The 26,114-nt window shown below is 38.9% G+C and overlaps 1 protein-coding gene across 5 annotated transcripts in view; it reads right to left on the reverse strand.

Moving 5' to 3' along the window:
* Nucleotides 1–26,114, reverse strand: part of LOC105485970 (testis expressed 26) — a 40,977-nt gene that overhangs the window by 9,816 nt on the left and 5,047 nt on the right. For 3 of the 5 annotated variants that reach the window (XR_011614919.1, XM_024794158.2, XM_011748611.3), the window contains exons 2-4: nucleotides 24,113–24,197; nucleotides 12,536–12,701; nucleotides 8,633–8,789 (exon numbers count right to left, since the gene is read on the reverse strand). Coding sequence is in view for 4 of the 5 variants with exons in the window: in XM_024794158.2 (XP_024649926.2) it covers nucleotides 8,633–8,789; nucleotides 12,536–12,701; nucleotides 24,113–24,197 (408 nt within the window). In the remaining variant the exon portion in view is untranslated. The remainder of the gene's footprint in view (nucleotides 1–8,632; nucleotides 8,790–12,535; nucleotides 12,702–24,112; nucleotides 24,198–26,114) is intronic. The other 2 variants (XM_024794159.2, XM_024794160.2) reach the window with 2 other exon arrangements.

Genomic DNA, 26,114 nt, shown 5'->3' on the forward strand with positions numbered 1-26,114 from the left:
GCATTAGTGGATAGCACTACTATTATTTCTTTGAAATATCTCTGCTAAAACATATTCATTAAATATCTGTGAAGCACTGAAACCAGTGTTACAAACATTATCAGATTACAGAGGCAAGAGTTACAATCCATCTCACTTAGAATGAGTTCATTCCTGATTCTTGCTACAAAGACTTAGTTCAGAGGCGTATCATATAACACCATCTTTATTCAGAAAGACAAAGATGTCAAAAACATGGATTTCATGAGCAATGTCCAAACAGTGCAAATTACTATTGACACTGAACTCAATTCTCTTCCAAATTAGTTTTCCAATAGATCTTTTCAAAATAAATCCTAATATATATTGTATATCAAACGATTTACAACAGTACCTACTGGTATACGTTTTATATCAAAGGATACATAATTGCATCTGCTGGCACCTGAGAGCATTTTTATATTGATTTTTAAAAAATGATTTCTGTCTAGACCAGCAGAGGAGGAGAGGATTCCAGTACATGTTGCCTCTTACTTCACATAACTCAGGAGGAGAGGGCATAGGTATTTAATAGCCCCTGTAATGACCTCATAAACTGCCCAGACAGAAGGCAGGTTATAGAGGGGAGGAACTTGTGGGGCTCAAAATCAGGGCACCTCTTAAGATATTTTGAAAAACCATCTGGCACTGTTCCTGTAACTTCCATCTATAACTCAGTGCCATGATTCGAATGTGTCCCCGCAAAAGAAAACTTAATCCCTAACGCAACAGTGTTGGGAGGCGGGGCCTAATGAGAGGTGTTTGGGTCTTGGGCACTCTGCCCTCATGAGTGGATTAATGCTGTTATCGTGGGAGTGGGCTAGTTATTGCAAGAGTGGGTTCCTGATAAAAGGGTGAGTTTGGCTTCCTTTCTCCCACTTTCACGCTCTTGTCCTTCCATTTTCCACCATGGGATGATGCCGCAAGAGGGCTCTTGCAAGCCGCCAGCATTATGCTCTCGGTTTCCCAGCCTCCAGAACCATGAAACAAATAAATTTATTTCCTTATAGATTACCCAGTCTCACATACTCTGTCAAAGCTGCACAAAACAGACTGAGGCACTTGGTTTTTTCACTAGGAGCTTTATAAGCAAAACCAAATTTCCATTGAAACACTTGATGCTTTCGCCTATATCTCTTCCCTAGAGCTACATTCCATAGTAAATGTTTGCAGTTCCTATATCAGTTCTGTGCTATTTGCCAAGGTTACACATAATTAAATCATCGTCCTGCCTGAAGACAATGAGTGTGAATACAAAGATATCTACAGAACAAACAGGTAGGGAATGTGGTAATTCTTGCAACCATAACATTTGGAACTGTGGATTTCACATGGAAATATGACATCAGAATAACCTGGGAAGGGTCTCTCAGAATACCTCTGCTGACCCTTATCCCAGACATTGAGAACCTCCAGAAGTGAGCTCCAGGCACTTACACTGTGAAAACAAACCACCCGTGTGCTGAAGAATTACTGACTCAGGGCTTTGAATAGGGTGCTACAGGAGCCCAGAGAGAGTATGAGCAGGGGCTGTGTTGGAGGAAGAGGAGGACGACAGGAACTAAAAGGCAGTCACAGTAAGGAGATTTGACAACGGGTCGACACAGAAGCAAAGAGTGCCTAGTGTGTTTGTGAAACTTGGCCTTGCTTGCAGAAGGGTGGGGCATGCAGGGCAGGGAGGAGGAGCTGAGGGTAAAACAGGAGAGGCAAGCTGGGGCCAGGCTGTGAAGGGTCTGGAACGTCCATTCCACATGAACAATGATGGACCGGCATAGATGTGGAATCATTGGAGATGAAGACCCAGAAAAGGCAAAAGCCAGGACCTAGACTTAGATATCTATAGAACGAACAGAGAATGTGGTGAGTCTTACAACCAAAACCCTTGGAACTGTAGATCTCACATGCAGATAAGACATCAGAATCACCTGGGAAGAGTTTTGCAGAATACAAAGAGTCTCACTCTTCATTGATCCATCTGTACCTATCACAGTAATAGAACTCATTAAGTATTTACTAAGTTAGTGAGTGAACGTACACACCAAAAAACCTGGAAACATAATTGCTATGGATTAGCAATTAATTTCTGAAATACACTCTAGTGACTGCCTATGTGATCAATCTATGCTTAAGGTAACTCCTACTAAACTATATATTGTTCATTCCATAGCATGGGCTTAGTTCTTTTAAACTGATGCTTTTGTTGTCTTTATAAAATGTTGTGTTAATGAGCTTCACGCGTTATTTGGAAGAGAGATTCTTGATAAAAAGGGACCTAAGCAACATCTAAAACCCCCATAGTTGTGCTGAAGTATGGACAGAAATAATAACCATGAGTTAGAGCTGACCTGACCCGGTGACGCCTCCCCGCAGGGGTCCTGTTCTCAGGAGCTCAGCTCCCCTGGGTTTCTTTTCCACTGGAGTAAAACTGGAATGGTTTAGCCCAAGGAAAGAAACTGGCCCATTTAAGATTAGGTGTGGCATCTGCAGAAAGGACCAAACCAAAAGTCAGTTTTCAGCAAGGACCATTCAAAACTATTAGGACCAGCCGGGCGTGGTGGCTCATGCCTGTAATCCAGCATTTTGGGAGGCTGAGACGGGTGGATCACGAGGTCAGGAGATTGAGACCATCCTGGCTAACACGGTGAAACCCCGCCTCTACAAAAAATAAAAAATTAAAAAAAAAATTACCTGGGTGTGGTGGCGGGTGCCTGTAGTCCCAGCTACTTGGGAGGCTGAGGCAGGAGAATGGTGTGAACCTGGGAGGCAGAGCTTGCAGTGAGCCAATATCAGGCCACTGCACTCCAGCCTGGGTGACAGAGTGAGACTCTGTCTCAAAAACAAACAAACAAACAAAACAAACAAAAAAACTTTAAGACCGTTGACACATAACCTATAGCCAAGTGGGAACTAGCTCCGCTGTCTATCAGTTGTTCTGATTCATCGAAGCCACGCTCTCTAAGCCTGAATGTGAAAAGCAGCACCTTTCAGTGCTCCTCAGTCATTTACCTTAATTCCATAATGAGGATAAAAAGCTAAGACATGGCCCTTGTGCTTCAGAAGCTTAGATTATTACAATATCATGAGTCCTACAAAAGAAGTTAAGAACCAGGGCTGTTAAAACACATGGGAGGGCCAACAATCCAAAGGTAGAGGATCAAAGAAGGCTTCCAGAAGAGAGGTGAGGCCTATAACTAGACTTAAATTATGGGTAGACATAGGCTGAGAAGGAAGCGAGACGTGCTCCACAGGGAGGAGGCAATGCGTGCAGCCAGCCCAAGGCCACGAGGCATGGAGGTATGTGGAGGGTGTGAGTCGGGACGGCTGGCAAGGTCATGAGGGTGGGGGCTGACAAGGGAGGAGGCGACGTGGCAGCCAGGACCATATTGTACAGGACTCATGTAAGGCATTTAGCTTTTATCCTGAGGACAATGAAAATTCACTGAAGGGTTTTAAGCCATAAAGTGACATCAGTTTGCACATCTGGAGACTCACTGTGGCTGTCTTATGGACAGTGGGTTAGAGGGGACAAAACTGGGAAAGCTCCTCTAGCTGCCAGGTGGTGAAAGAATTGGAGGGAACCTATGGATAATGCAGGAAGATTGGCTGCCGGGGGATGGAGATGAGTTGGAATGCTCATGAGGCTTTTACTTAGCACCCAATATAGGAAACTGAGGGTCTGAGGAGAGGTTTGGGAAGAGATACAAATGTGGAGGTTCTCAGGATAGTTGCTCTTTAAAGGAATCAGAAACTCTAATAGAGGCCAAACAGAAAAATGACCAGACAGAGGAGTCAAAAAAGTAGGGGGGAACTGGAAGTGTGTGGAAACACAGGAGTGCAAGGAGAACAGTGGTCCAAGAGAGACAGCAGAAACCACAGTTAATGATGCTCAAAGGCTGGGTAAGATGCAAATGGAAAAATCTCCATTGAAGGTCATTGCAGACCTTGAAAGGAGCAGTTCAGTGAATGGTCGGGGCAGACACCAGGCTAGAAGGGGTTGAAAAGTCAAAGGGTAAGCTTCCCATTAAACTCAGTGGATTGTATACCTGTATTTAGGACTCCTCTGTCCCCAAACTCCATTGGAATGATCGTAGATTAGAAATGTTCATACATTTTTAGAAAATGGAAAACAAATGTAGATATAGTAACAGATTGAGCAAAGTAGAGGAAGCTGAAGCGTAGATGACTGCAGAGGGGAATAGCAAAGACGTGAACTAGGTAACCCACACTACAGAGAACTTACAGGCTCAAAGGTAACAGGTACAGTGGAAGGCAGTGAATGAGGCTCAGGGTTGAACACAGAGGCTTGGCTATAAACTTGAATACCAAATGGCTTCCCGGAACAACTTCATAACCCCGCTTCATTATGTGACTATTCCTTCCTAACCAGAAGTTTGTTCTCTGCAAAACTGAACCAAAGAAGCTCTGGACTGAGGGACACCAGGCACAGTAAAAGGTGAGTGGAGTGAGATGCTTGATTGAAAAAAGAGGGTTCAGTGAACGTCTGCACACCAGCCAGGAAGATCCCAACCCCTTGCTTCACTGATCCTGCTCTCAGAATGCCAGCAGTCAGAATTACCTCTCTGGAGAGACTGATCCACAAATAATGACATTTAGGGATTTCCCCAAAAAAGATAGCTCATCCTCTAATCACCTAAGTCAAGTACCAGCTAACAAGTCCCTTCTCTGTACATAGTTTTTAATTATATTTGAGTACTTCCTTTCTAGGTTTTTGAGCCCTGGAGTTTAATATTTTGTGTGCACCTACTTTAAGAAAAACAAGAGTTCACAAAAGTGAAACTTGAGTTGAGCTTTATAATAAATCTGCCTGTGGTCCCTTACAAATATGGACAATCAATTTTCATTAGACCATTAAGACATTCAGAGAAAAATAGATACAATGCAAGAAACAGATGAAAATGCTGAAAGTATATCATAAATATCTTAAAATTCATGAGAATTATTGCATCTATAAAATAAGAACAGAATGCTGTTTTTAAAAAATAATTGGAGAGAGGAAGAAAGAGAGCTTAGAAATTAAAAATGTGAGACATGTAATAAAATTTATTAGAAGAGCTAGATTAAAAAATAAAGACTTTTCAGCTGGGCGTGGTAGCTTACATCTGTAATCCTAGCACTTTGGGAGGCCAAGGCGGGTGGATTGCCTGACCTCAGGAGTTTAAGACCAGCCTGGGCAACATGGTGAAACCCCGACTCTACTAAAAATACAAACAAATTAGCCAGATGTGGTGATATGTGCCTGCAGTCCCAGCTACTCAGGAGGCTAAGGCATGAGAATTGCTTGAATCCAGGAGGCAGAGGCTGCAGTGAGCCAAGATCACACAACTGCACTCCAACCTGGTGGAGACTCTGTCTCCATGAAAAACAAACAAACAAACAAAACATAAAAGGTAAAGAAGTTTTCAAATAAACAGAACAAAAATACAAACAGAAAGAAGCTAGGAGAGAAAAGGTAAGATAATTCAAGGCTCAATCCAACTATCCAGTAGCTTCCTAAGAAAGGGTGTATTGGAGGAACTTTCGAAAGTATATTCTTGTCAATCTGGAAATGTCTATTTTTCTTCATTACACTTGCTTGATAGTTTGGCTGGATATAGAATTTTAGGTTGGAAATCACTTCCCTTCAACACATTTTTCCAAATGTCTTCTAGCATCCAGGATTTCTGTGTAGAAGACAGATGCCATTTTAATTTCTCATCCTTTTTTTATGTTATCCCCCTGGAAACTCTTAAGATCTCTTTATTCCTGACATTCTGAAATTCCACACTTACATGCATTAGTGACAGTCTTTTGTCATTCATTATGTCAGGCATTCAGGGGCCCTTTCAATCTAGAAACTCTGAGAATTTTTTCCTGCATTACTCCTTTAATATTTTTCTCTCCTCTCTTTTCTCTGTTCTATTCTGTCATTGTGTTTGGGAAAAAATTTGGTAAGTGTACAACAAAGTATAGAAAAAAATAGTGATGGGCATGTAGAAAACTAAATACGTAGAGAAAAACAATTAATTCTAGTAAAAATAAGAGAAAACAACAAGTAAAGGAAATAATGAAATACAACTTGGCTCAGCAGCAAACATTTACATACTCGTGTAATCACAGTATGTCATATCATAATATATACACTAGCAATTGAATTTAAGAAGAAATCTGTAATATAATTATATTGACGTGATAGATGGAGGACCAGTGAGACAGAGTTATAGGACAGCCAAATCCTCGACTTCCAAAACAGAAGTCAATAACGTCTAAAATTTATGAATGAAGGAAGAGCAGTAGAAGCATATTATTTAAAAATCACGTAAGAAGAAATAGTTAACCAGATTGAAATTGACTGCCAATGAGAAATAGGAGTAGGGATGGAGCAAGGTAGGTCAAGGAACTACTGTTGTTTCTTTATAAGCCTCTAAGTAATCATTTAAGTATATGCATACATTCGTTTAATAAAAGTAAATTTTAATTTTTAAAAACTATAAACAAGAAGTTAGGAATTCAGAACACCATGTATAAACTGACACTTGAAGAAATTTTAGCTGGGAAGGAGGTAGTTCTAACAAGAGAAGCCAGACTGCCTGGGTTCAAATCCTAGACTCCACCAGTCCTGAGCCAGGCAACCCTGGGCATGTTGCTTAACCACACTGAGTTTGAGATCCCCCTCTTTGATTGGAAGTAATAACTTCAAAGGTTGTGAAAATTAACTGCGTTAATTTATGAAAAGCTAAGGTCTTAGTAAACGCTGGCTGTTTATGAAGGGAAGCAGAGAAATGAACAGTAGCTAAAAGAAGAGATGGGGCTGAGGGAAAGCTCTGTTTTTGTTTTCATCTGGAACATGCTAGATGGGATATACTACAGTCAATGTACATGCCGGTGGGGTGGGATTAATACTTTAGAGATAGAGGGATGACGTTGGAGAAAAGGCCAGAGAACTGGAAAGATAAAATTCTTGTTTAGGGGACAGGGAGACAGATCCGCAGCTCACAGGGATCGATGACACTGTTGGGGCAGGAAGGGGGACATAGGATGAAAGTAGAGACACCCAGGCCTTGCGAGATGTGTCATTCTCCTCTCCTCAGGTGAACAGGGGCCTCAGCAGTCCCTGGCTTGTGTTCAGAGCCCACAGGACAGCCAGCCTTCCTCAGCTGTCACTGGGTGTCATTATTTTGTCACCAAAAGGCAGAACACCAGTACTCCAACTGCCATTTTGTCACAGGGCTTAGAGTCGTGCACCAAGGTGTGTTGCTTTGTCAGTAACTTACGAAAAGGTTTCCATCTTTGAGTTTAAAAATACAATCAATTTTCATGAATTCTCAATAAAGTAAATTTCCTGCTGATAAGCAAGAACAAAATTGCATTGAATCACCAAATATGTCATTTCTGGAAAATGTGTCGGTATAGATGGAACTCAGTTTTGACCCCCTGAGACATGGAAGCTATGATGTCATCTCTACTTACCCTGCAAAAAACCAGTCAAAGGTGTTCCCAGCCCCAGAGCCCTAAGGGCAGAGCCAGGTGAAGCGTAAGAGAATCTAGATTCTCACAGGGGAATCTGCACAGCAGAGCTCCCATCCCAGGACACATGTGCTGTTCCAGGAAGCAGGATGAACAGCATGCTGGACTTTTCATCTCTAACAAGGGAGAGAATAAAATGGCCCTCACTTCATCCTCTCGTGGTTTCTTACTTATCTACGGAAGACACCAGCATTCCATCCACATGGAACTCCAAGGCAGACTCCTGTTACTCCCTTATCCCTGACATCTGTCAGTCACTCATCCCTATTATTCATTCATTTGTTCAGCCCATATTTATTTTCATCACCTGTGATAAGCCAGGCACTGGGGTGGGTGCTGGTGAGACAATGTGAGCCAAAGAGCCACAGCCTCTGCCCTGGAAGGGGCTTATTGCTGACTGAAGTGCCCATGCCACCACCTTGCAGATCCTGCTTCCCCCCACACTGCCACAGCCCTGTGTCAAGCGACCTCACTCCTTTCTGCACTCCTCTAACAGGCTCCTCCTGTCCATCTTCCTCCTGAAGGCCATCTCCGTTCTTCACTCTGCAGCCAGCGTGAGGCTTCTGAAAGTCGACATCTGAATTGCATCACTACCTTAATAAAAACCTCTTAATTGCTTCTGGGATGAACTCCAAACTCTTTAGTGTGCCCTGTAAGGCCCTTCCAGACTGGGCGCTCTCTGCGCACGCTGATCTCCTCCCTCAACCCTCCCTTTGCCCTTGATGCTCTGCTCTTGCTGAAGTTCTTTTAGTTCCTGAAATGTTCCTCCAGGGCTTTCAATCCTGCAACACCACTCTCCCCTCCCTCTTTGGTTGGCTCATTCCTCTTCATCCTTTGGGCCAGGCAGGGAAGCCTTTCCTGACCCCCGACCCCACACTAGGCTGGATGTCCTCCTGTATGCCCATAGCAACCCTCATTTCCCACAAGGTGCACCTTTTGATACTTGATGGTTTTTATTTGCAAAATTGCCTGTTTCCATGCCTGGACTTTGAGTTCCTTGAGGGAGAAGAACACACACATGCTGCGGAACACCGCAACTCCAGGGCCTACTACGTGACCCGGCAAAAAAAAGGAAAACAAACGTGTTTACCTTTCGATCTGTCCACAAAGTCTCTCTTAGTAAGGGAAATAAACTGATTTGATAGTGCCTTGTTAACTTCTTTCATTGAAGCAGGGATTTTCCAAGGGAGGCTGTTCTTTAGTGTCCTCGTTTGTTGACAGTGAGGTAGCGTCCACGGGAAAACGCCCTATCAAAGCAAACACAATTTTCAAGAAAATCTATATGGGCTCACCTAATAGGATCAATAATCTGAGTGTCTGTATGCACATATTCTTCAGAATCCTTTAAAACCAGCTGCCACTGCAGGTGCATGGATGCAGGGAGCTGGTGAACAGGAGCCATTGGTTGACCTAGCCGAAACGCAGGCTCCGTACATTTCTTTGACTTTTCACATTGAAAATGAGAAAATAAGATTGAAAACTTCAAAGAGTGTGCTTCCAACCAGAAGTCTCCTACAGATAAGACCAGGGGAAGAAATAACCCATGTGAATTCTAGTTCTGGCCATTCCCAAGGAGCACAGGCAGTGACTGCTTTCCCCTTGGAAGCCCCTGAGGAAAACCCTGCCTCACATGCAGAGGCCTCAGCAACTTCCTGGAGGACAGGGAAAGGCCAGCACTCTCTTCTCACCTCCAAAGAGATTTTAGGATGATAAAACTTGAAACCTCCACCTCCTCTTGCCATCGTCCCTCTTTCCCATGATCTTGCTTCCTATTTCCCTGAGAAAACTGAAGCCACCAGAAAAGAACTTCCACAGGCTACGAACCGTGTCCCAGCCACTGCACCTGCACTCACACATGCTGTGATGGGAGGGGAGCTGCAGGTGCTCTCAGCAAGGCCCAGCCCTGCCTGCAGCACCAGATCCCTCTCTACTGAGTCTACTCCAGCAAATCGCTCCAACAATCCTCACTTGTCTCTTGCAACTTGAATCTCTTCCTTTCTGCTGGGTCATTGCCGTCAGTATCCAAGCATGCGTTTATTCCTCCTATCTTAAAAAGAAAGCACTCTCTTCACTCTACTTCCCCTTCTAGTTACTAAGCTATTCCTAGTTTCCCTTTGCACCAAAATTCTTCAAAATAGTTAGGTATACTCACTGTCCCAAATTTGCCTCTTAAATCTCTTTTAATTTTCAAGTTCTCTCTTGATCCCCTTCTTTCCCTCACAATTTATCAACTGGAAAAACCAATATATAAAATTATAATTTATCTATTGAAGAAGTCATTTGATGTGCAGGGGTCCCCACAGTCTGGATTTTGTTGATTGCATATGCATTTGTTGTTTAACAAGTTCCTCTGTCCCCTATATTTCCTGCAAATTGGCAGGTGGATCCAGAGACTCAAATTCACCAAACTAGAAGTCAAGTGTGTCCAATCCACGGCCCCATCCAGGACGGCTTTGAATGTGGCCCAACACAAATTCATAAACTTTCTTAAAACATTATGAGATATTTTCACGATTTCGTTTTTTAAAGCTCATCAGCTATCATTAGTGTTAGTGTATTTTATGTGTGGCCCAAAGCAATTCTTCTTCCAATGTGGCCCAGGGAAACCAAAAGATTAGACATCCCTGAATAAATGGCGTTTCACAAGGCTGTAGGAGGCGGATAATATATGATTGTTTTTCTTGTGTAATGTTAGCCGTTGTTGACATTCAATGCCTCGATTAACAGGAGCTGCCGTCTGGCATTTGAACACTCATTGACTGAGAACACACAGGACGGTCTGCCACACTAGCTCTCATTGGCTGAGGACAAGATAGTCTGCCACACTAGCTCTCATTGGTTGAGCGCCTTCAATAGTACTTAGAGGAAGGGAAAAGTATATGGTCGTGTGTTTGTGGGTGTATAAATACTGTATAGTATTGTATACGTACAGTATAATATTGTAACCAACTCTTTTACATTAATTGTAAAATATAAAGGATGACCAAGCATAGTGTCTCATGGGTGCAATCCCAGGGCTTTGGAAGGCCAAGGTGGAAAGATTGGTTGAACCCAGGAGTTTGAGAACTGCCTGGGAAACAGAGTGAGATTCCATCTCTGCAAAAAGTAAAAAATTAGCTGGGCATGGTGGCACGCACCTGTACTTCAAGCTACTCTGGAGGCTGAGGTGGGAGGATCACTTGAGTTCAAGAGTTCAGGGCTGTAGTGAACTCTGATTGATTGTGCCACTGCACTTCACCCTGGGCCACAAAGCAAGATCTTGTCTCTAATATATATGATTATATGCAATAATACATATGTTAGAGACATATTTATATATTATATATAAATTATATACTAAATATATAATTTATTATATATTATATAATAAATATATATTATAATATATAAATTATATATAAAATATATATAATTTATATATATATTATATATATTATATATAATAAATATAATTTATATATATAATTTTTAGAGATGAGTTTTATGTATATATCTCCAGGAGATATATATATATATATGTGTGTGTATATATATGTATAAATCTATACATATTTTTTTTCCAGGGTTGAATAGATTACAATGAATGGATAACACAAGGAACCACCAAATTGAATTGGCTATATGTGTACATTCTAATGACTTCCAAGTCCATATGTCCAGCTCATCTCTCCCCCATGAGCTCCAGACCTGTCTATTAAACTGCCAGTTTGACATATCTTCAACCAACAGGTCTTCAACTAAAACTACATGTTCCCCCAATGCCCTTCTCCACCCAACCTAGTCCTCCACCATGTTCCAGCTGAGTAAACAGCGTCTGCATATGCTCAGCTGTCCAAGTCAGAAGTTGAACATTATACTTTCCTCTTCCTTATCCTTTGCATCCTTTTAGTCATCAAATCCTGTTCATTCTATGTCTTATCATCTATTGAATGCATCAAGGTGGCTCCATCCTAGGTGGTCCCATCCCACGTGGCAGTCAAGTAAAGGATACCCTTTACTACAACCAAGCATTGCCTTTTGTGATGGGAGAAGGGAACAGAAAGCCAAGAAAACACACAGGGAGAATCAGTTATTTCCATCCAGGGGAGAAGGGCTTTCTTTAATCCGAGTCTCAAATAAATATAGGGATTCCCTTAGTGCACAGGATAAGGGCATTCTAGGTAGAGGAAACAGAATGATTTTAAAAATGGAGGTTTGAAAGTGCATGAAACATAAGGCTAAGCACAAATACTTGTACGTGGCTGTTCACAGCAGCACAATTCACAATAGCCAAAAAGTGGAAACAATCCAAAGATGCATTAATGGATGCACAGACAGACAAATTGTGGTTTATCCATGGGAGAGAATATTATTCAACTGTGATGAAGAATTGGTACTACTGATATTTGCTACATGGATGCTACATGGGTAGTCTTCATAATAGTGCTTTTCCTGTCATCTTTCTAGTCAGATAATTTCTTAGCTGATGAACCTTGAAAACGTTATGCTAAGTGAAAAGAAGCCAGACACAAAAGGTCACCCATTCCACATAAAATAGGTGGAATTCCACACCTAGTCCACCTAAAATATCCACAAAAGGTAATCCACAGAGGTAGAAAGCAGACGGTGGGGAGTGGAGTTGGGGGTAATTGCTTAATGGGTATGAGGTCTCCTTCTAGGATGATGAAAATGGTTTGGAACAAAAAAAGAAGTGACGGCTGTCCAACAACATGTATGTACTAAATGCCACTGAATTGTTCACTTTAAAAGGTTAATTCTATATTATGTAAATTTCACTTCAACTTTTAAAAGTCCTTTTTAAAAAAAAAACTCCAGGGGATAGAACGTAAGTGGTTAGAAATAAATGTGAGATGGTAGACAGGAAATAGTCTGAAAAGAACCATGTATCCTGTAACTGTAGAAGCTGAAAGATCTTTGTGACATATTTAAACTCTCATTCTTATGGGTTGTTGATACAGTATTAAATTCAACACATATGTAGATATTATCTTACTTCATTAAGATGAGATTTGTGGCTCTTGATTCCTCTCGAAGGCTCAGTTTTGATCAAATCTTCTTTGGAGTATGATTTCCAAGTGTACTCATCATTGTATTGTGTCTGATTGAGAATAGGATCACTAAGTGAATATGTGTATCCTAATCTTCTGATACCATTTTGGCTACAAAAAAAAAAAAAAAAAACCCAGCAGAAATTAGAGTCAGAGGTTAAATGCCAAATCTCACAAAAGTACCCATGTCAAATCATTTTACCCCTTACATTTTTTAAAAAGATAGATTGACATAAGAGTTGATGCCAGAACTAATTTAATTTCAGGTTTTCCTTGAAGGAAAACAATGCTGTATTTTAGGATGGCTTTTAACAAAAGTACAGAGGCCTAAAATAAAATTTAAAAACATAACAATATGAAATTTATTTCATTAATTTTTTAAAGAGCTGCACACTCTCCAGTACAAATGGCACTTCAGTGTAACCAAATAGCTGGTGAAGAAAAGCTTCTCTATATAGAAATCTTCTATCTGATAAAGGGAAGAAATATAAGAATTGAAATATCACTAGTTTCAAGCACCTAATGAAATAATGAATCTAGGCAATGACCAGCAGTGTCCACTCGCAGCTCCAAAAGAGGACCACCAGACACTATCAGCTTCTGAGTGAATACATGCATTGCCACATATTAAATATCTTTGCCAAAATGCAGAACTTGAATCAGATGAAGTCTTTACAATGTTGGATTACAGGAAATACATGAAAAGAGAAATCATTTAAATGGCATCATGGAGATTAAAAAAAAAAAAAGTCCAGAACAATGATTCTGTTTGTTCAACAGTGAATTTGTCAGAAAAAAAAAAAAAAGGTTCTCTCTCTCTCTCTCTCTCTTTTTTTTTTTTTAAGATTAAATGAAATAAGAGACATAATAACCAAATGAAATGTATGGACCTTTCCTGGATTCAATTTCAAACCACTGCCTTTATAAAAAAAAAGTTATGAGACAATTGGAGAGATTTGATTGCTGATTGGCCATTTGATATTAAGGAATTGGTTTTCTTAAAGGTGAGATAATAGTATTGTTACAATTTTTAAAACATTTTTTATCTTTTAGAGATACATACAAAATCTTTAGAATTGAAATGATACAACGCCTGGGATTTGCTTCCGCATACTCCAGTGGGAAGGATGAGTGGAGGGTGCAGATAACAGAAGCTAACGAGCGATGATTGCTGTTGCTGGCTCATAGTGGGGGATTCCTTGTATGTTCCTTTGTGTATGTTCAAAATATTTCATTTTGACTTATCTTTAAAAGAGGGCTAGATAGATTCAGATTATCTCTGTAAGAAACAAATATCTGGGATGTTGGAAACAAACATCCAGATGATCATTTATTGTCATTCAGATATAAAATGGAGAGTTTCCAAAGGGAGAGGATACAGCACAAACAACTGTTTTGTTGTTGTTGTTGTTGTTGTTGTTGTTTTCTGTTTTTTTGTTTTTTGTTTTTTGGTTTTTTTTGAGACAGAGTCTTGCTCTGTTGCCTAGGCTGCAGCGCACTGGTACCATCATAGCTCACTGCAGCCTCAAACTGCTGGGCTCTATCTATCCTCCCACCTCAGCCTCCCAAGTAGCTAGGACTTACAGGCATGTGCCACCATGCCCAGCTGATTTATTTTTTATTTTTGTTTTTTGAGATGACGTCTCATTATGTTGCCCAGGCTGGTCTTGAACTTCTAGCCTCAAGCGCTCCACCCGCCTCAAGTAGCTGGAACTACAGGTGCATGCTACAGGCTGGGATTACAGCCGTGAGCCACCACACTTAGCCACAAAAAGCTTTAAAAGAATCAATTTTCAGATCTCAATTTCTCAATATACTCTTTCCTAGAACATATCCGCCTGAGAACAAACCCGCAAATGTATGTGGGTTCTTTCTTCCTACACCCCTTGCCTGATTCTCTCTTCCCCATTTCACCACAGGCTCTTTCTATGGTGCATTGCCTCGAGGAATAAGCCTCCAACCGTGAGGGGGGCCTCCAGTGAAGGGAAACATGGTCGGAGTGATTTCAGAGACACCTCCTTGTAATCCAAGCTCCATTTGGAACCACTTGCCTGGGCTTGTGGTTCTCAATGTCATGTGTATTTCTAGAGAGTGAAGGGCTGTGGTACTAGTTCTTTGTGGGTGGCTCTGAATTTAGGTATGTCATAGAGCATGGCTGAGAGGAATGTCTGGTTTTCTATCTCCTAACAATTATAAAACGTTCACATCCTTTTAGGGAGAGGCCTCTGAGAGAAGAGCAGAGGATGCAGAATGCTTAAAATGACTCCTTTCCTCCCACATTTAAAGATAGGCATTTATCAGCTTATCTCTAGGACATGCCATTAGCTGGAAAGAAAAGCAGCTTTGAGGTGGTGAAGCAGCACAGGTTGGTCACACTGATTACTTTAAATATAACCAGAATCTTGCCTTTTTTTTTTTTTTTTTTTTTTTTTTTAAAGACAGAGTCTCACTCTGTCACCCAGGCTGGAGCAACCTCCACTTCCCGGGTTCAAGCAATTCTCCTGTCTCAGTCTCCCAAGTAGCTGGGACAACAGGCACATGCCACCACTCTGGGCTAATTTTTGTATTTTTAGTAGAGACGGGGTTTCACCATATTGGTCAGGCTGGTCTCGAACTCCTGACCTCAGGTGACCCACCTGCCTTGGCCTCCCAAAGTGTTGGGATTACAGGAATGAGCCACCATGCCCAGCCCAGAATCCTTTACGAGACAGCAAATTTTTAAAGATACACTAGATAAAACTGACAAATAGGAATCTTGTATTTTTTTTTCAGGTTTTATATTAATCATTCAATAAAGTATTTAAATTTTATTCTGAATCCAATCATGTTACAAAATACTCCAATACAGCCAAGTTTCATTTTATTTTATGTTGTAAAATATTTAACAATAAATGAAAGTATAGGCTGACCTGCCAGAACAATTTTAATTTTCACTATATATAACTTTCTTTCATTGAATACTAGTAAATATTTGATTTGATGTCTGATGAAATTAATAAAATTGTTTCTGTTTTTACACGTAAGTATTTAATCATTCCCAAAAGGAAAGCAGCAGAATTCTATATACATGAGAATATATTTAGGAAACATCATGCTTTTTATTATACTCTTCACAAACAACTTATACATTTATCTACACATTTTATTGCATTATTTTTGGATACGTTGCAATGAAATGTATAGCTAACTGTATAAGTTACCTGGATATAATTAATCATATCAGACTCAAATCTTTTAACACTTCTCTTGTGTACTTTTAATTGTCTTCTCTACAATATGCATTCCATAATTTATTTTTCAGTGGTTTTTATAATATTCTCAAAACATATATTAACATTTATTTGAATTGAAAGTGTAACTAGATTTTATTTGGACAGGAAATAAACCTGATTTTATTTATGGATTTGAACAACAAGGACTGATTTTACCAACTAGGTAAAGATGGTATAAACTGTATAAGCTAAATGTTCAACTCCAAGATTTTGATAAAAATATATTCAAAGTATGATAAAAGCCTTTTATGAAAAAAAGTTTGTATGATAAAAAGTTATTAAAATTTGTGTTTCCATTTTCCAAATCCTTTTTGAATATAGAAAATTAAACAAGTTGCCGCCAAGTGAAATAGTAACAGGTGCAATTTAATAGTCATGTGTTAAGACGTGTCTTTTCAGCATATTCTCAGAAACTGAGATAGGGAATAACTCAATGACTGGATGATAAATCATCTTATTAATTGCTTTCAGCAAAATTGAAGGAGTACTCAAACCAAGCTGTCAGCTGATCAGTCATTAAAAATCACATTGTGATTTCTGGGACATAATTCAGAAAGAGTTCAGAGTACTGAGTGACACTGCTATACTAAAACTCCTTTAATTTGCACCTACTTATTTAAATATATATATATATGAACAAGGTTTCTTAACATTAGAAGCAGAAAAAAGTGATGCTGAGTGCAGTTGCATTCTAAAAATAACAACACTCAAAACTAGATATATGAACTAATTGAAAACTAAACAGCCACATTTATCTCATTAAGATGCAGTTGCAAAAAAATTTACTTTTTGTATTTCATAATTATGAGCATTTATAATGTATTTATTGCTTTGAGCAATTGTGTACTAAAATAATTGTGATAACTCTATACTTAGGGTCATATAACATGTTTAAAAAATAATTTCAATTAATATACTAAAATAGTTGCAAAGAAGTATAATAGAGTGATCAATAAATTGCTTTCAAACATAAAATATATTACAGCAGGGAAAAATTCTATGGAGGAAGTGGAGTGGGAATGAGAGTTCAAGAAGAGAAAGAAATGAAATAAGTGATCAAAGAAGAGCTTATTTGTGTGTTTATTTAAAAGATCATGGCAGGTATTAATTTGCTAAAGCATTCAGAGTATTCATTGGTTTTATTGAAAAGTTTTATTTTAAAATGTCAATATGTAGGATGGGGAAGAAGTTTAATCTTTTGCAGTTATTTAAATTTATGTTGACATTTGACAAAGCCATCATACAAAGACTCTCTATAACCAGGGAACTTATACAGAGTCTTCACGCCTGAAAGCACCAAGAGCCAAATTAGGCTACAACAAACTGTAAACATTAAGGTCACATCCTTAAGGGGGAAAAAGAAATTTTAAAAAATCAAATAAAAAATAAATTCAAGAATAATTAGAATAAATAGTCTACCCAAATGAGAAGGAACCAGAAAAATAATTCTGGCAATATGACAAAACAAGGTTCTATAACATCCCTGAAAGATCACACTAGCTTTCCAGCAACAGATCTAAACTAAAATGAAATCTTTGAAATACCAGATTAAGAATTCAAAAGACTGATTATTAAGCTACTCAAGGAGATACCAGAAGAAGGTGAAAACCAACATAAAGAAACTAAGAAACAACTCAGGATATGAATAAAAAATTTTCTAAAGAAATAGATTTTTAAAAATCAGAACTGGAAATGAAAGACACATTTAGAGAATGACAAAATGCAGTGGAAAGTTTTAACAGACTAGAACAAGTAGAAGAAAGAATTTAAGAGCTAGAAAACAAGGCTTTTGAATTAACCCAGACAAAAATAAAGAAAAAAGAATAGAAAGAAATGAGCAAAGTCTTCAAGAAATATGGGATTATGTAGAATGGCCAAATCTAAGAGTAACTGGTGTTCTGAGGGAGAAGAGTAAGTAAAAAGTTTGGAAAAATTATATGAGGGAATAAATGAGGAAAACTTTCCTGGGCTTGCTAGAGATTTAGATATCCAAATACAAGGAGCTCAAAGAACTCCTTAGAGATTCATCACAAAAAGGACTTCACCAACACCCATAGTCATCAGGCTATCCAAAGTCAATGTGAAGGAAATAATTCTGAGAGAAGTGAGACAAAAGGATCAGGTAACCTATTAAAAAATAAAACAAAACAAAAAAACCTATCAGACTAACAGCAAATTTTTCAGCAGAAACCTTACAAACCAGAAGGGATTGGGGTCCTATTTTTAGCCTCCTTAAAGAGAGTAACTGTCAACCTAGAATTTTTTATCCAGAAAAACTAAGTTTTATAAACAAAGAAGAAATAAAGTCATTTTCAGACAAACAAATGCTGAGGGAATTTGTCACTACCAGGCCAGCCCTACGAGAAATGCTAAAAGGAGTTCTAAATCCTGAAACAAAAGGTCAATATATACCAGAATAGAACTTTTTGAAAAGGCCTATAAAATAACACAATGAAGAAAACAAAGCATCTAGGAAGCAATTAACATGATGACTAGAACAGTCCCTCACATCTCACTATGAACATTGAACATAAATGGCCTACATTCTCCACTTAATAGATTGGCAGAATGAATTTAAAAATATCCACAAACCACAAAATATCTGCTGTCTTCAAGAGACTGACCTAAAACATAAGGATTCATATGAACCCAAGGAAAAAGGGTGGAAAAAGATATTCCATGCAAGTGGAAACCAAAAGCGAGCTGGAGTAGCTATTCTTATATCAGATAAAACAGACTTTAAAGCAACAACAGTAAGAAAAGACAAAGAAGGTTGTTAAATAATGATAAAAGGATTAATCCAACAAGAAGATATTACAATCCTAAATTTGTATGCTTCTAACATTGGAGCTCCCAGATTCATAAAATATTTGCTGCTAGATCCAAGAAATGAGATAGACAGCAACACAATAGGAGTGGGGGACTCCAACACTCCATTGACAGCACTAGACAGATCATTGAGACAGAAAGTCAACAAAGAAACAATGGACTTAAACTACACTCTAGAGCAAATGGACCTAACAAATATTTACAAAAAATTCTACCCAAGAATTGCAGAATACACGTTTTTTCTCATCAGCACATGGGACATTCTCCAATATAGACCATACAATAGGCCACAAAACAAGTCTCAATAAATTTTAAACAAAGTCATATCAGGTATCTTCTCAGATCACAGTGGAATGAAACTAAAAATCAACTCCAAAAGGAACTCTCAAAACTATACAAATACATGGAAATTAAACAATCTGCTCCTGCATGATTTTTGGGTTAACAATGAAATCAAGATGGAAATTTTTAAAACCCTTTTAAATAAATGATAATAGTGACACAAGTTATCAAAACTTCTGGGATACAGTAAAAGCAGTGCTAAGAGGAAAGTTTATAGCACTAAATGCCTACAGCAAAAAGTCTGAAAGATCACAAATTGACAACCTAATTTCATACTTCAAGGAACGAGAGAAACAAAAACAAACTAAACCCAAAGCTAGTACAAGAAAATAAGATCAGAGCAGAACAAAATGAAATTAAACAAACAACAACAAAAAAGATCAATGAAACAAAAAGCTTGTTCTTTGAAAAGGTAAAATTGATAGACCATAAACTAGATTAACCAGGAAAAGAAGAGAGAATATTCAAATAAACTCAATTTGAAATGGAACTAGAGACTTTTCAACTGACACCACAGAATTATGAAAGATAATTCAAGACTACTATGAGCACCTCAATGCACTCAAACTAGAAAATCCAGAGGAAATGAATAAATTCTTGGAAACATACAAGCCTCCTAGATTAAATCAGGAAGAAATAGAAACCCTGAGCAGACCAATAACACACAGTGAGATTGAATCAGTAATAAAAAAAGCTGTTGACTTCAAAAAAAGCCAGAGCCAGATGGATTCACAGCTGAATTCTACCAGACGTTCAAAGAAGAATTGGTGCCAATCCTACTGAAACTATTCCAAAAGATTGAGAAAGAGGGAATCCTCTCCGACTCATTTTATGAAGTCAGTCTCACTCTGATACCCAAAACCAGGAATACTGGTCTGTAGAAAACTACAGACCAATATCCCTGATGAACACTGATGCAAAAATTCTCAACAAAATACTGACTGAATTCAATAGCACATCAAAAAGATAATATGCAATAATCAATTGGGTTTCATCCCAGGGACACAGGCATGCTTTAATATATGCAAGTCAATAAATATGATATATCATATAAATGGAATCAAAAAACAAAAATCACATGAGCATTTCAATAGATGCAGAAAAAGCATTCAATAAAATCCAGCATCCCTTTATGATAAAAACCTTCAACAAACTAGGCATCTAAGGAATATACCTGAAAATAATGAGAGCCATCTGTGACAAAACCACAATTTTCATTACACCAAATGGGGAAAAGTCGAAAGCATTTCCTTTGAGGCCTAGAACAAGAAAAGGATACCCACTTTCACCACTTCTATTCAACATAGTACTGGAAACCCTAGCCAGACCAATCAAGCAAGGGAAAGAAATAAAGTGTATCTACATTTGAAAAGAGAAAGTCAAAATATTGCTGTCTGCTGATGATATGATCGTATACCTAGAGTTTGGATAAAAGAATTCAGTAAAGTCTCAAGTTACAAAATCAACGTACACAAATCAGTAGCACTGCTATATACAACAATGACCAAACTGAGAATCAAATCAATAACTCGATCCCTTGTACAACAGCTGCCAAAAATAAAATACCAGGAATATACTTAACCAGGGAGGAGGTGAAATATCTCTACAAGGAGAACTACAAAACACTGCTGAAAGAAATCACAGGTGACACAAACAAATGGAAACACACCCCATGGATGTGTTTCACGGATCGGAAGATCAATATTATGAAAATGACTATACTGCCCAAAGCAATCTGCAGAGTCAATGCAATTCTTATTAAAATACCAACATCATTTTCACAGAATTAGGAAAAACAATCCTGAAATTCATATGGAACCAAAAGAGAGCATAAATAGCCAAAACAATCCTGAGTAGAAAGAATAAATCTGAAGGCATCACATTACCAGACTTCAAATTATACTACGAGGCTATAGTTACCAAAAGAGCATGGTACTGGTTAAAAAAAAAAAAAAAAGGTAGGCACATTGACCAATGGAACAGAATAGAGAACTTAGAAATAAAGCCAAATACTTACAGCCTAGTGATCTTTGACAAAGCATACAAAAACATAAATTTGGGAAAGGACACCATATTTTATAAATGGTGCTGGGAAAATTGGCTAGCATCTCTCACCTTGTACAAAAATCAACTCAAGATGGACAAAAGACTTAAACATAAGAGACGGGAAACCATAAAAATTCCAGGAGATAACCTAGGAAAAACTCTTCTGGACACTGGCCTAGGCAAATAATTCATGACTAAGACCCCAAAAGCAAATGCAAAATAAATAAATAAATAAATAAATAAATAGAACCTAATTTAACTGAAATGCTTCTGTACAGCAAAAAGAATAATTAGATTAATCAGACAACCCACAGAATGGGAGAAAAATATTTGCAAACTGCGCAGCTAACAAAGGACTAACATCCCAAATCTACAAGGAACTCAAAGAAATCACCAAGAAAACAAATCCTATCAAAATGTTGGTAAATGACATGAACAGACATGTCTCAAAAGAAGGTATACAAATGGCCAAAAACATATGAAAAAAAATGCTCAACATCACTGGTCATCAGGGAAATACAAATGAAAACTGCAATGAGATACCAACCTACTCCTGCAAAAAGTATTGTTGAATTTAATTATTAAAAAGAAAAAAAAAACAATAGATGTTGGCAACGATGTGGTGAAAAGGAAACACTTAAACACTGATGGTGTATATGCTTCTATGGAAAACAGTATGAAGATTTCTTGAGGAACTAAGAGTAGATCTATCGTTTGGTCCAGCAATCCCACTACTAGGTATCTACCCAAAGGAAAAGAAGTCATTTTATTAAAAAGACAACTGTACGTGTATGTTTATCACAGCACAATTCACAATTTTAAAGATATAAAACCAACCTAAGTGTCCATTGATTAGTGAGTGGATCAAAAAAAATTTGGTATATATATACAACATGGAATATTACACAGCCATAAAAAAAGAATGAACTAATGTCTTTTGCAGCAACTTGGATGGAGCTGGAGGCCATTATTCTAAGTGAAGTAACTCTGGAATGAAAAACCAAATACCATACATTCTCACTGAGAAGTGGGAGCTAAGCTACAGGTACCCAAAGGCCTATAGAGTGATATAATGGACTATGGAGACTCAGAAGCAGGGAGGGAGAGGGAAGCGAGTGAGAAATAAAAAATTACATATTGGGTGCAATGTACACTACCTGGGTGATGGGTACCCTAAAATCTCAGACTTCACCATTATGCAATGCATCCATGTAACCAAAAACCACTTGTACCGCAAAAGCTATTGAAATAAAAAAAGTTAAAATTTTTACACTGAAAATTTTTGTGAGAACTTTATAAATATATAAATTCAAACATCACTGACCTAGACTCCCTAAGTTATCTATTTGTTTTTGGTTTTCATCCCCTAAACGTTTCTTCTTCAGGCAACTCTTACAGTCATATACCTGGCACTTTCATTACAATCAGATGATAAAATTTCCCAGTTAGAACGGGACTCAGTGGGATAGCTAGTAACTCAGAAATCTGGAATCTTGTAGCCTTGTACTTTTTGGAAATTTATCATATACTATGGTGGGAAAAACGAATGAAAATGACTAACTTCTTTGTGTTAGTCACTATCCTAGTGCTTTGTGTCCTCAGAACAGCCACTTTAGGCAGGTATCATTATCCCCATTTCACCAATGACAAAACTGAGCCCCAGATGGCTTGTTAACTTGTGTAAGGTAGCAGAGATAAATACGGGTAAGAGCAGAGGATAGACGGCATTTCTGCCTAACTCCATAGCCATGGTCTTACCAATACTCCATTCCACTCCTCAATATCTTGAACTTTTAAGGCAAAAAGATTTTTCTTTTTTTGAGACAGAGTCTCACTCTGTCGCACGGGCTGGAGTGCAGTGGTGTGATCTCGGCTCACTGTAACCTCCGCCTCCCGGGTTCAAGCAATTCTCGTGCCTCTGCCTCCTGAGTAGCTGGGATTACAAGTGCCCGCCACCACACCCGGGTAATTTTTGTATTTTAGGTAGAGACGGGGTTTCACCACGTTGGCCGTGCTTAAGGTGAAAAGATTCTTATTGGACACAATTCACAGAATGAAGATGATAATTGAAGGCTCTCTATGCTGATTTCACACCTACCAGTGACACAGTAAAAGATGATGGGGCGGCTGGGCGCAAGGGCTCACACCTGTAACCCCAGCACTTTGGGAGGCCGAGGGGGGCGGATCACAAGGTCAGGAGATCGAGACCATCCTGGCTAACATGAAATCCTGTCTCTACTAAAAATACAAAAAACTAGCCAGGCGAGGTGGCGGGCGCCTGTAGTCTCAGCTACTTGGGAGGCTGAGGCAGGAGAATGGTGTAAACCTGGGAGGCAGAGCTTGCAGTGAGCTGAGATTGCGCCACTGCACTCCAGCCTGGGTGACAGAGCGAGACTCCGTCTCAAAAAAAAAAAAAAAAAAAAAAAGAAAGATAATGGGGCTCCCCTAATCCTGCTCTCACTCACCTATTGATGAGCTTAGAAGCTCAGAAAGGCAGCTGATATTTAGAAACTCCCACTACCCTCAGCTCAGGTTGAATTGGAGAAGTTGAAGCCAATATTGTAGTATCTGGAGGAGTGGAGGTAAGAATAGGGGGACAGTGGCCTTCTTCCAGCTTCCAAGACTAGTCTTGGTGATGCTGTGATAACAAGTATTTGTTCATCCATTCACCTATTCACTCAATTGTCATTGCCTGCCTACTATATATAAGGGAATGGATTCAAGTCACATGAATGTTTAGGTAGCACAACCTTATTAACCTGTACATTAGGTCTGCTGTAAACCACGATACACAGCAACTTTATGAAAAATTAGTAGCCATTTTCTTGGTTTCCCTATAGGAGGTCTGGATACTGTTTGAGGGGAGGGGCTATCACTGATACTTGGAGGAGAGCTGTGCACACAGTAGCCCCTACCCAAGAGCATTTTTATGAGGCTTCTCTAATTACTGTCTATGTGTTTGGATTCTGAGTCATAAAAGACAAGCCAACAAATTAAAACATGTATATCAATCTAACTCAAATAGTGATCTACCGAATGAAGGCAGGCACTGCTCCTGTCTTAGGCGTGAATGCAGTCCTCATAGTGGTAGCATAGGAATCCCAGTTGGGGCCACCTGCTAAAAGTACAACAAAGCAGTTTTAAATATGGCAAACCTGAATGTTTTGATGAAACGTTGTTTTAACAATTAAGATAATTTTGCAAGAGAAAAAAAAACATTTTGGATAATTTATCTTTAGAGTCTAAGGAATAAAGGCCAAAATACAGCCTCTAATAGGAATGAGGGAAAGCTTGACTTATTTGTGTTTCACCCCAAAATAAAAGATAGTTCTACTGTTTCTCCTGAGCATTCATGCATGCTATTTGAAAGAATTAAAGACAGACATAAAAATATAAAGAGGAAAGCAGTTCATCTGAAATTCTATCATCTTAAAAGACCCACTATTATGCTTTGGTCACCAACTTTACATGCATCATCTTAGATGTACCTATATTTGCATCATACTAGATATGATTTTACACACAGGGGATCATATGACATACATCAAGTTTTATAATGGACACCTCCTTACTTCTTTCTTTCCCTGCCATTGCCACTCTCCTTCCTATCCCTCCTCCCGGCAGCACATGTTAACAATTGTGCCGGTTTCTTTGCATACCTATGGAGGTATCACATGCTGATTTATACATAGACATATTGGGCTTCAGTTATCAACCTTTTGTTTCACAAAAGTGGGTTCATATGCCACAAAGTCTTTTTCTTATATCTGTCACTAACAGTGTCTGATAGAAAACCCCTCCAAGTTATCTGGCGTGGTTCTAATGCATGTCTTGTAATGGTTGTGCAAAATCTTGTGGTGTATATGCTATTTAAAGCTATGAGAGTGGGGAGATCAATGAGGGAGGGAGTAGACTTGGATCAGAAGTTCCGAGGCTGAGACCTGGAACACTCCAATGTCAAGAATTTGGAGAGAGAAGGAGGAACCAGTGAAGGGGCTGAAAAGCACTGTTAGCAAGGTGATGAAGAAATCAGGAGCCAGTGGCATCCTGAAAGTCAAAGAAAGTGTCCCAGAGAAGGGAGTCAAATACTGCTGATGGTTCCAGGAGGACGCTGGCTGAGAACTTACCACTGGTAGTGCTATTGTTTGAATGTGTTCCCCAAATTTTGTATATTGGGAACTTAATCCCTAAATGTATATGTTGATAGCATTTGGAGGTGGGGCCTTTGAGAGGTAATTAAGATTAGATAAGGTAATCAGAGAGGGGTCCCCAGGGTGGGACTGGTGGCTTTATACAAAGAGGATGAGAGACCTGGGCTAGCACATTCTTGCCCTGTCATCATGCAATGCCCTCCACCATGTTACGATGCAGCTAATAGGCCCTCACCCAATGCCAGTGCCATGCTCTTGGACTTTCCATCCTCTAGAACCATTAGCTAAATAGTATTCTTTTCCTTATAAATTACCCAGTATGTAGTATTCTGTCATAGCAACAGAAAGTGAACTAAGGTAGATACCAGCAACAACACTATTTATTTGCCCCAACCTCCACTGTCAACGAAGTACCACCAAATTTCTCAGGAATATACATTTTAAATTTAAAATTCAGTCATTCTCTCACTCTTCATGTCTAGGTAGTTACCTGCTGCTTTTTAGATGTCATGAGAACCTGGGTTGAACGCCTCTACTTTTTGAATAACACGGTGTTCTCTAGGATCTATCACTTCATCCCTAGAATACTGTAGCCAGTATGCTTAGCATAGGGAGCTCTGGCCAAATATTTATGGTTCCTGTTATCTGTGAACCTCTTAATGTTCATATCCTCATCTATCCCAATCAAGTCTTGTTTATAACCTAACAGACTCTCATTTCCAATCAGGATCTGATCATCTGCAACTATTACCTGTCCTCTTAACCCTGGCTGAAGTTCTACCTCCACTTAAAAGCCCCTTAGAGAACCCAAGTCTTAGTCCCTTGTATTCCGCACTCTGTACCTGTGCTTCTATGCACGCCTAGTGTCTGCTCTCTAATCCTGC

This window comes from Macaca nemestrina, chromosome 16, assembly GCF_043159975.1.
Source record: "Macaca nemestrina isolate mMacNem1 chromosome 16, mMacNem.hap1, whole genome shotgun sequence".
Lineage (NCBI taxonomy): Eukaryota > Metazoa > Chordata > Mammalia > Primates > Cercopithecidae > Macaca > Macaca nemestrina.